The sequence below is a fragment of the Echinops telfairi genome, unplaced genomic scaffold (genome assembly GCF_000313985.2).
Source record: "Echinops telfairi isolate 266 unplaced genomic scaffold, ASM31398v2 ScPeMD7_7414;HRSCAF=8452, whole genome shotgun sequence".
NCBI classification, from domain to species: Eukaryota; Metazoa; Chordata; class Mammalia; order Afrosoricida; family Tenrecidae; genus Echinops; species Echinops telfairi.
In genome coordinates, this window is record NW_022111314.1 from 152619 (window position 1) to 163428 (window position 10810).

At 63.0% G+C, this 10810-nt stretch overlaps 2 protein-coding genes across 2 annotated transcripts in view; one reads left to right on the forward strand and one right to left on the reverse strand.

Moving 5' to 3' along the window:
- The first annotated feature begins 4424 nt into the window (after positions 1-4424).
- Positions 4425-6234, forward strand: SOX18 (SRY-box transcription factor 18). Its single transcript, XM_004716027.2, has 2 exons — positions 4425-4749; positions 4921-6234. The coding sequence occupies exons 1-2, from the start codon at positions 4425-4427 to the stop codon at positions 5703-5705; spliced, it is 1110 nt and encodes a 369-aa protein (XP_004716084.1). The 3' UTR covers positions 5706-6234.
- A 2700-nt stretch (positions 6235-8934) lies between these two features.
- CUNH20orf204 (chromosome unknown C20orf204 homolog) overlaps positions 8935-10810 on the reverse strand; it is a 5424-nt gene continuing 3548 nt past the window's right edge. Inside the window, exon 4 of the mRNA XM_045296928.1 lies at positions 8935-9069. Within this exon, the coding sequence (XP_045152863.1) occupies positions 8935-9069 (135 nt within the window). The remainder of the gene's footprint in view (positions 9070-10810) is intronic.

Consider the following 10810-nt stretch of genomic DNA (forward strand, 5'->3'; position numbering starts at 1 on the left):
TCGGCCTTGGCCCAGGTCCAACCCCCTCCCTGACAGGACTGTGGGGTGGGGGTCCATGGCGTCCCCCAGAGGCCAGCAAGGCAGCCTGCTTCAGCCCGTCCTGAACAATGCACTTCCCCCCACACAATTCCCAGAAACGCCGCCCGACAGACAGCCTGCCAGCCCGACAGCCTGGCGGCCACTCCACCCTCCCCTTCTCCAGGGGCTCTGGGCAGGGGGCAGGGTAGGAGGCTGTGGGAGAGGTCTGCGGGTCTGACCCAGGCAGCAGGCCCTCCTGGGCACGCAGAATCCGGCCTCAGTCCGCTCACACCCTCCCAGGCCTGGCCTCTCCTTGGGGAAAAGCGAGCCTCAGGCCATCACACTGACCTCTGCCAGGCCCTCTCCGAGGCCCAACAGCTCCCCTGCCCCAGGGTCTTTGCACAGTTGAGAATATGCCCCACAATTCCCACGTATTTTCCAACATCATGGAGGGGAGGCAGCAAGACAGACCACCCCGGGCACCACTGTTCTCCCTCGGCCGCCATGTTCTGACACATATGTCTCCTGCGCTCCTCCCCACTGAGGGTAGGCCCCATCCGACCGTGCACTGCCCAGTCCTCACCCCACGATGGCCTCGGGGGATGCAGTGGCCAGTGAGTGCATACACAAGCTAGCCCAGCCCCTGGCAGAGGGCTGGCTACCCAGGGGGACTCCCCCAGAACAGAACCGGGCCCTTGGTCTAGGAAGGCAGGAGTCACAGGCTCAGGCCCCCAGACCACCTGCTCTAGCATTGCCCTGCCCACCACCCACCCCCTCTCTAGGGTTCAGGGTCTCCTGGACAGCCAGTCACTCAGCCCGGGTGGGGGGGGCAACTAGGGCTGGGCTTGCAGGGTAGGACCCAGGGCTCTTGGTTACAGGCTGGGGCGCCAGGTATGGGGGCGAGTTGGGGGGGATGTTAGCAGGGAGCAGTAAGCTGGACAGGAGCGCTGACCGGCGGGCGGGCGGGTGGGCCACCGGACAGAGCCTGGCGCCTGCTCAGCCCCAGCTCCCCCTGCCGGCCTTCCTTCCTGAGCTGGTGTTTCCTGGCCCCGCCCTGCTGTTGCTGTGGAAACCAAGAGGGGTGGTCCCCTCGCTGGGTTCCCATGGAGCTCCTGCTGAGCCGGGGAGACCCATACAGTGCACAGCACACCCTGAGGGGACACACAGCAGCCACACACACTCCCCAGAGCCTTGCACAATAGCCCCCCAAGCTCATGCAGAGCCCCCGGTACCCCAGATGGGCACCAACTCCTCAGCCCTTAGGCATCCAACCTCACCCCATGCCCCAGTCCAATGCAGCCTGCCAAGCTGTCCCGAGCAGTGTCCTCAGGCGGCAGCACCCCTAAAGTCACCGAGCATCCTTCCATGTGTCATAACTGGCCACATGGCGCAGTCACACCATCAACCCTGCGCCCCTGCCCTTGCCTCTCCCTCAGCCCAGGCACCCCAGCCCCAGCCCCGTGGGCAACTGTCCAGCCCCTCCTGAGTCTTGCACACAGACCCCCACCCAACCCGTGAGAGGCTCCGGGGAGCATGCACACGTCTACCCACACCTACTGACACACTCGTTCATCCACACAGTCACCCACTCACCTGCACACGCACATACACACTCACACCTCACACCATGTTTGCTCACATCCATGCCTGCCTGCTCACACCTGCTCACACCCATGTCCTCTCACAATCACACGCACTGACTGCTGCCCCACCCCCCATACCTGGGAAAGAATGCCCCCTGTAGACCCCCCAGTGCTTCCCTGAGGTGGGGCTCCTGTTGCAGGCCAGGCCTAAGGCGGAGACTGGAAGGGCAGGAGACCCCACCACTCCCAGGCAGAGCCAGAGTTAGTCATGGTGACACGCCAAATGCCTCTAGGGTTCGAGGTCGTCTCCCTCAGGAGCCAGCCCACAGCCACACACAGGCTGAGCCGCCACCAGGAGTGGCTGAAGGGCAGAGACTGCATTGTCACTGCCAGGCAGGGAACTTGTTGCTTCTCAGAGTGGGGTGGCTCCCCTCCCGAGCTGAGCCCTCAGGAGACCCTGTCACCTGGAGCTGGGCTGAGAGAGGACCCCCCACTCCAGTAGCGGAGCCCCGGGTCCTGGGCTCGGTAATTGGTCCCAGACCCGCTGCTTCTGCAGCTGCCGCGGGGGTTGGGGGTAGTTGCTGGGGGAGCCTGGGAGGTCCACGCCCGGGCAGCGCCTGGGAGGTCCTGCCACCCCCCACCCGGATCAGAGCCAAGCCCCCACCCAAAGCCAGCCAAGGAGGAGGCCCAGGCTGTGGGAGGGCAAGGAGTGGGGGCCAAACAGACTGCTTCCACTTCATACCCCACCCGGCTTTCTCACAGGAGTTTCTGAGTGGGCCCTTCTGGAGGTGGGCAATCCACTACGGCCTGGTCAGCCTGAGGGGGACAACCCGTGGCAGAAGAAGCAGCCTTGGCTTTGTTTCAAGGCTGGGGAAGCCTCAGGGTCCACCTTTGGGGGCGCTGAGGTGGGGACTCACTGAGCAGGCCCTGGTCTCTTCAGTACAGAGAATAACTTGTGACCCCAAGGCCCGGGGCAGCCTCAGCATAAGGGCCCACTTCACCCTGCCCCCCCCCCCCAACCCAGCACAAACTTAGAAGACCTAGCAGATCCCCACACCATCTGGTGCCCCCCGGCAGCCCCCTCCCAGCATGCATGCCATCCCTCAGGGTCAGGGTCCCCACTGGACTCCCACCAATCACCCCCACCAGCAGCTCACAGGACATGAAGGCCCAGACACCTGAGTCCTGAGTCCTGCAGCCCTGCCCAGGGGAGGGCCCCTGTCTGGCGCCAAGCAAGCGCTCTGGGGGTGGGGGTGGGGGGAGAGGTAATGCAGGACTCAGCCTCCCCTCCAAGCAGCTTCTACAGTTCTGGGCTCTGAGCACTGTAGGGTGGCCAGGGATCCTAAGAGGCTCAAAGCAGCTGATCTTCAGAGACCCCCGAGGGGCCTCCGACTGGAGTCTTCCTCACCCCCTCCCACCAACTCCACCTGGACAGGACCTGGTCACCCCCTAACCACCCCACAACTCCAACCTGGATAGGGCCTAGGCCACGGTTAGCCCTGGAGGCGGGAGTGTATCCCTCTGAGGGGCCTGGCTGCGTACAAGATCTGTGAGTCCCCTGGGCTTCTTGTCCAGGAAAGGCCATTCTCCTTCCAGGTCAAGTGGTCACCTCTGTGCACCCATGCCCCATCCTGGGCCCCTAGTGGCCCACCCTGAAGAGCTGGGGGATCCTGCAGACCCCACTCATCATTCCCCAGACTGATGGATACCCAATATGGCAGGACCTGACCTAGCGACAGGATGGCCTTGCTGCAGCCCCCAGGTGTGTGTGTGTGGGGGGGGGGCCCTGAGGGCCACCAAGGACAGCAGAGGTGCTTCAGCTCCCCCAGGCCCCTGTACCCTGGTCAAGCCCAAATCCACTTTCCTGACCACCGTTTCCTGGAAGGGGGACTACGGCAAACACAGGGGGTTTGAGGTCCCTCTTGAGATGTGCTCACTCCCTGGGGTCTATGGGGAGCTGCAGCCAGGAGTCTCCAGGGAGCCATGCTCTCTGGCTGCAGCCACTGCGGGTCTTGCTCCCACTGGGAACAGACCATGAAGTGAGACCCAGGCTTTCATAACCCCACCCTCGGCCCAGGCCCCCATCCAGGTCATGCACCCACCTGCCAGCACTCAGACCAGACTGCCCTGCTCCCTTAACACAAGACAGACATAGAGTTCTGCTCGAAGGCCCCAGGTTTCCAGGTCCATCCATCCGTGCCTGCGGTGCAGGGTGGTGGTGGTGGTGGTGGGAGTGGATGACAAATGTCCCAGCAACTCACAGGGCCCCTCCCGGTGTGTCTGCCTTTCCCACGGCCCACACACTTTCGAAGTCAGACTCTAGAGAAGACTTACAGGCGGGAGAATGTCCCGGAGAACTTGGTGTGGAAATAGACACCCCTCCTTCCTATAATAACCTGGGGGGGGGGCGTGGGCGTAGCGAGCTGGGCAGTTACCCTCCCCCAACTACCACCCGGCGACTCCGTGGGTGGGGCGACAAAAGCTCGGCTTGAAAGCCAGTCAGCCCCCCAAGAGGAGGCCCCCTCCGAGCCCTGGCGCATCTGCAGCCCCTTCCCACTCGGGGGTCTCTCCCTCAGAGAGGGCGGGGGAGAGGGCCGCGGGAGGGAGGTCGCACAGAATCCGGTGGAGAAGAAAGAAGCCCCGGGGGGAGGGGGCGGCCTGGCCCGCGCCCCGCCCGCCCGCCGCCCATTGGCCCCGTGCCGCTATATCTGGGCGCCCGGCGGGCGCCCGGCCACCAGTCCTACAGTCGTCCGCACCCCGCCCGTACACCGCCCGCCGCCGCCGCGCTCCGCGCTCGTCCCGCCCAGGCCGCGCCCAGCTGGAATGCAGAGATCGCCGCCCGGCTACGGCGCACGGGACGAGCCGCCAGCCCGCCGCGACTGTGCATGGGCCCCGACTCCCGGGGCCGCCGCTGAGCCGCGTGGCCTTCCAGCCCCCGCCGCGCCTGCCGCGCCGTCCAGCCCGCCCCGCAGCCCCGAGCCGGGGCGCTATGGCCCCAGCCTGGCGGGCCGCGGGGAGCGGCAGGCGGCCGACGAGTCGCGCATCCGGCGGCCCATGAACGCCTTCATGGTGTGGGCCAAGGACGAGCGCAAGCGGCTGGCGCAGCAGAACCCAGACCTGCACAACGCTGTTCTCAGCAAGATGCTGGGTGAGTAGTTGAGGGCACGAGAGGCAAGGGGGGCCTCGGGCGGGGACCGTTCCTCCCGTGGGACCAGACAGGCCGGGGCTGTCGCGCGCCCAGGGCGCAAGAGGGACGGCTGCTTCCCCACCCCCCACCTCCCTCACGCCCGCAGCCCACTGACCGGCGCCCCGCCCGCAGGCAAGGCGTGGAAGGAGCTAAGCCCGGCGGAGAAGCGCCCCTTCGTGGAGGAGGCCGAACGACTGCGCGTGCAGCACTTGCGCGAGCACCCCAACTACAAGTACCGTCCGCGCCGCAAGAAGCAGGCGCGCAAGGGCCGGCGGTTGGAGCCCGGCGGTCTCCTGCTCCCGAGCCTGCCCCAGCCGCCCGAGCCCTTCTCTGCGGCGCCTGGTCCAGCCCGCGCCTTTCGCGAGCTGCCGACGCTAGGCGCCGAGCTCGACGGCCTGGGGCTGCCCACGCCCGAGCGCTCGCCGCTGGACGGCCTGGAAGCAGGCGAGGCAGCCTTCTTCCCACTGCCGCCCGAAGACTGCGCTCTACGGCCATTCCGTGCGCCCTATGCTCCGGCTGAGCTACCGCGGGACCTGGGCGGCTGCTACGGGGCGCCCCTGGCTGAGGCGCTGCGGACCGCGCCGCCTCCCGCCGGCTTCTATTATGGTGCCCTGGGCGCGCCGGGCCCGACCCCCTATCCTGGGCCTCTGTCGCCGCCGCCCGAGGCCCCGCCGCTGGAGGGCGCTGCCGAGCCGCTAGGGCCAGCTATGGAGCTGTGGACCGACGTGGACCTCACCGAGTTTGACCAGTACCTCAATTGCAGCCGGACTCGGGCCGATGCCGCCGCGATCCCGTACCACGTAGCGCTGGCCAAACTGGGCCCGCGCGCCATGACGTGCCCGGAGGAGAGCAGCCTCATCTCCGCACTGTCCGACGCCAGCAGCGCCGTGTACTACAGCGCCTGCATCTCTGGCTAGGCCGCCGCCACTGCCGCGGCCATGCTGAGCTTCCCTGCCCGCCGCTTCCTGTTGCACACCTGTGCACACCGCGGGCTCCGCGTACCACGCCCAGGGGATGCTCCTGTCGCCGGAACCGCTGTCAGCCACCCCCAGCCCTTTTGCTGGACTACTTGGCCTCTGCCCACCAGCGATAGGCAGGCGTCTGGGACTCCTCCAGTGGGGTTTCCTGGAGGCTTAGGCCTGGGACTAGGTGACCCACCCGCCAGGGATAGTTTTGAAGTGCCTCCCTTTTACCTGCCGTGCGTTTTTTAGAACCAGACTGCATTGATTTTTTTTTACCTTGTCTTTTTTATATGCAATATAATACAATATATTTAATGTTTAGTTAAACTTTAACCATTTTCCCCCAAGGGGTTTGCCATGACCAGAAGTGTCAATGTAGCAAGGGTTTTTCAAACATGAGGGTTGACCGTGACTGCTTTGTAAGGAGGCAGCTGGAGTTGGGGTCCCCTGGGCAAGGCCACAATAAAGTGCCCATGCCCTCCCTCGTGCTGTGTTGGGCAGTCGTTGAGAAGGACAGCATGGTACCCAAGGGACCCTGGACAAGCCTTTCTCCATCCCATCACAGTGGGGGAAGCCTGGGGTGGGCATCCCCACTCTCTCAACCCTCTGTCCCTTTCCTGCACCCCCATGAGATTTGAGCTTATGGGAGTAAGAACACCCCCTCTGTGCATAACCGCTCACCTCTCCTCAAACAGCCCAACCCTTTGTCCACTTAATAGGGTGTGTGTGTGCTGGAGCACACCCACAAGTGACTCCCCTCTTATCACATGATCCGCAGGTCTTGGCAAATCTTCTAAGCAAAGAGGATGGTCACATGCCCCTTGGTCCACCTGCCTGGCACCCACCACCCAACATGCATGTAGAGCCCCCAGGGGCTCTGAGATCTTGCCTGTGAGTGCGTGTGAACATGTGTGCCTGTGGAGTGCATGTCCCATATGTATGCAACACAGGACCTCTGCCTTCCTAGCTTGGGGGCACCCTGTGGAATAGAGCAGAGTCCCAAAGCAGGACCGCCCCCTGAACTCCCCCCCCCACCCCATTTGTGTCCCAAAGGGTTGAGAAGTCCACTCCCCTCCTTTGGCTCTTACTGAGTAGGGCCCAGGTCCTGGGGGGAAGCTGTTAGCCCTCCCCACAGCATTACCCTTGGTCCCCTGCTAAGCCTAGGCCCTGAAGGGGCCTTCGCATTCTCCCTGTCCCCACCTCCAACCAAGGTGCTGTGTTCTGCCAGCCCCACCCATTTGGGGGGTCAGGGGACTGGAAATAGACACCCCTGGTCTACAGCAGGGCACCAATGACACACACAAAGTGACAAAAGGGGACAGGACGGATGCCCTCCCCACCCATGGTGTGGGGGGGTGACGACCTGGGTCAGCCAATGGGAGGGCGGGTCTCCTTTGGCACCAGCTCCTCCACCTCAGCGCTGCAAAAACAACCTCTCCACCCCCACTCAGCTGGGCTGCCGAGTGTGTGTGTGTGTGTGTGTGTGTTGTTTCTCAGCACACACTTGGGGCTCCCTGTGCTACACTTGGCTCACAACCACTGAGGTCTAATTTTAGAACTGTGTCATTTGCCTGCTGGGCTTACCAAGGTGGTGGACATTTCCTGGGAATGGAAGCAGACACCACGTGGCCGTGACTGAGGTAGTGTGGGCCAGTGCCTCAGCCTGTGGGTGGCCGGTAATGCCCCACAGGCAGGCCACACCCCTGGCCAGAGGATGCCCACTGGCTCTAGGGCAGAGGGCTGCTCAGCCAAGGGTACTAGGCTTCCATCCACCACTCAGGCCTGGGTGTCCAGAGACGCAGGCCCCCAGCGGCCGACCTCCAACCCGCATGGGGACCCCAAGACCCAGGCCAGAAATGGAGGATCTTTCATCGAGCTGTGGGGGTGGGAGAGGTAGTTCCCCCTCCATTCCAGTTTCCTCTTCCTACCTCCCACCCACAGCGCCAACCCCAGGAGCCCAAGGACACCCAGCCCAGGTTGAGGGGGTTGGGTGGGCAGCCCAGAGAGAGCCCCTCAGGGCCTGCTTCCCCTCCCGCAGGCTCACAGGCTCTCTGGCACAAGAAAACAGGAAGGGGAGCGCGGCAGCAGCAGGGGCGGAAGCGCAGGAAGCTTATCTCAGTGCGCAGCCCAGTGCCCTGGCCCGCCGCCCCGCGCCGCCACCGGGCAGAGGGCCCCGAGGACGCCCCGGGACCGATCACCTGGCCTGAAGCCCTGACCCGACCACGGCCCCAGGCTCCCCATGCCTGACACTCCCCAAACCACAAATGTCACACTGGACCTTTGGGGCAGGGCTACACAAAACATCCGGAAGCGTACCCCCTCCCCCACCCGCAGATGATGAGCAGAGGACTTCTTAAGACCAGTTGCGTTGCGGGGCGACCGGCTGGCAGGATACACCGGCTGGCGCCCGCCAAGGTCCTGACTGTCATTTCCCTGCAGGTGCGACCTCCCTGCCGGCACTTCCGGGTTTCAGTGGGGAGGGGGCTGGGAGCTGTTTGTTTCCATATTTACAAAGCTTGGTCTTCCTGGGGAGGGGGCAGGATGGGGTGCATAAGGAAGGTTGCAGCAGGGACAATGGGCCCGCTGCACCTGGCCTCCCCAGGCTGGGTGGAGGATGTGGTGCTTGTTGGGTTCCCAGTGGCCACAGCCACAGCAGGCCCCCCTGCCCACCTGACCATGCAGGTGCCTGCAGGCCCAGTGCCCAGGAGTCCCAGGCAGCTGTTTCCTCCTTGCTCTCCACTACCCCCTTCTCTACGCCCCGGGACACAGTGCCATCTGTCCAGGCTAGCCAGGCTCCGGAGCAGGGAAGTGGCTGGGAACCAGCCGAGGTGGGGGGGTGAGGCACTGAGGGACACACAAGTAAGTGGCACTGTCGGGATCCACTTTGTGGTTTGGTTTTACACATCCAGAGACCAGCTTGCCAGGAGCCCCAGTTCCAGATGTTCTTTCAAAGGCTCTCCATCCAGATGGGGGCGGGGGCTCGCTCACTCCACTCACCCTTCAAAGCTTGCCCACTGTTCCAGCTTGCTCTGTGACCCAACCAACCACAGCCCCCCACCATGTACGGAACCTCTCAGTGTCCCCAACTCCAGGGAGACAGAGGTGTTAGCGGAAGAACCCAGGCGATCACAGTGCTCGCCTAAGACAGAGCCTCAGATGCTTGTCCTTGTCCTTGTAGGGCTGGCTAAAAGTGGGAGAGGGAGGAGATGACCGGATGAAGATGAACTGTGATGCCAGGCTGGGAAAGGTTGCTCACTAGGGGACTGGAGGGGTCTTGGGCGGCAGAGGTGGAGGGCACAAGCAGAGCCTTGCACACATTCTGAGGGCAGACACACAGACCTGCACACAAACCTGCCTGGCCACGCTTCTGGGGAACTGAGCACATGCCTGTATCACACGAGTGGGAACACTTGTGGCCCTGCATGCACACACTCAGAATATCACAAAAAACGTACTCATGAGCACTTGGGGTACACATTTCAAGTGGATTCTGACAGGAGCCCACAGGGAGGAAGAGTGGGGCTGAATGCAGGGGGGTCCACTCTGAGCAGAGGGGCTACCATGGGCTTGGGGTCCAGGACATGGGGTGATGTGTCCCCAGCCCTCTGAGGCTCCTGCTCCTCCTCCAGATGCCCCCAATTGCTCCAACAGATTCTGGCCAAAGAACAGCCCAGAAGGCTGGGCTCTGGGGCCAGGAGGGGCCAACAGCCCACAAGCCCTAGGGCTGGGCTGGGTTCAGAGAAAGAAGCTGGCTGCCACTGGGAAGCCCAGCCCCTTCCTCTCACTGCCCCCAGCCACACGGGGCCTTTTCTCAGGACCCCCATCCCAAGACTGTTCCTCCTCAGAGGCAGGGCACCCAGACCCTCAGGACAACTGGACCTCTCATTAGAGGGAAGGATTCATTCACACCAACACGCCTTGACACCACCCACGCCTTGACACCACCCACACCGCCTCAACCACAACAGGCCACTGCCCCCAGCCACCCACCACCTCTGCTGGAAAATGTCCCAGATCTTTGCCCACCCAATGCCATAAATGGGAGTGGGGTGGGGGTGGGGACCTTGGCCAGCCCCAGCTCAGTGGAGTTGCTCCTGACATCATTTCTATGGGTGAAAGACAGCTGGCCCATGTTCCACCAGGTACCACAGAGGCAGGCCTTGATCTGGAGTCGAGGTCCTTCCGTGAGGAACCTTGGTGACATGGGGGTTAAGCCCTGTGCTCCTAACTGATGGGCTCTCTGCTCAAACCTTAGGGGCTGTTCTCTGTCCTACAGGGTGTTAAGAGTTGCTACCCTTCAATAGCAGGGGTTTGGTTTAGGGGTTTGATGAGAATAAAGAACTACCTTGCAAGGCAGTTCCACATCTTGCAAAGTAGTTCTTTATTGCTCTCATCAGGGTTCTCCCAAAGTGGGGAGCTGAGGATACATGGAGGGTAGGTGATGTCATGAGGGGTGATTTGGCCTGGGCCCTTACTTACCCACCCCCTCCTTAACTGCACTTGTGCCCTGTGGTTGGGACCATGGAGCTGCTAACACAGGCCAGGGCAGGAGGTAGGTACCACGTGTCTGTGTGTACCTACTCCACCTACTGCACAGTGACTGCCCAGTCCCTGGGCAGGAGACCGCATGTCCTCAAGAGGCCTGGCCTTAACCCTGGTGAGTGGGACCAGCCGGCCGGGCCGTGGGAAATGACCTGGCTGTTCGCAGCCCCTCAAGCTTCCTCTGGCCATTTCCTTCATCCGGTTGTTTTGCTCCAAATTCACCCAAGCTTGGTCTCCTCCCACCCCCCACCTTCCACCCCCCTAAAGATTTCCGGCCTCCGAAACCCCACACAGCGTTCTACACAGCTCTATAGCATAGCATGGACTCCAGGGCTGTGGGTTTTAATCGAGCCGCAGAAATCCCGTTCCGGACGTCCAGTGCCTTGTCCCCCTCCCCAGGAAGGCACAGACTCCAGTGGCCGGAGCTGCAAAGGGCACAGGAAAGCAAGGTCCCACCAGCTCCGTTTATTGAGGTCTCCGTGTATCCCAATCCCGTCCTGCAGCCATGGTTGCAGACG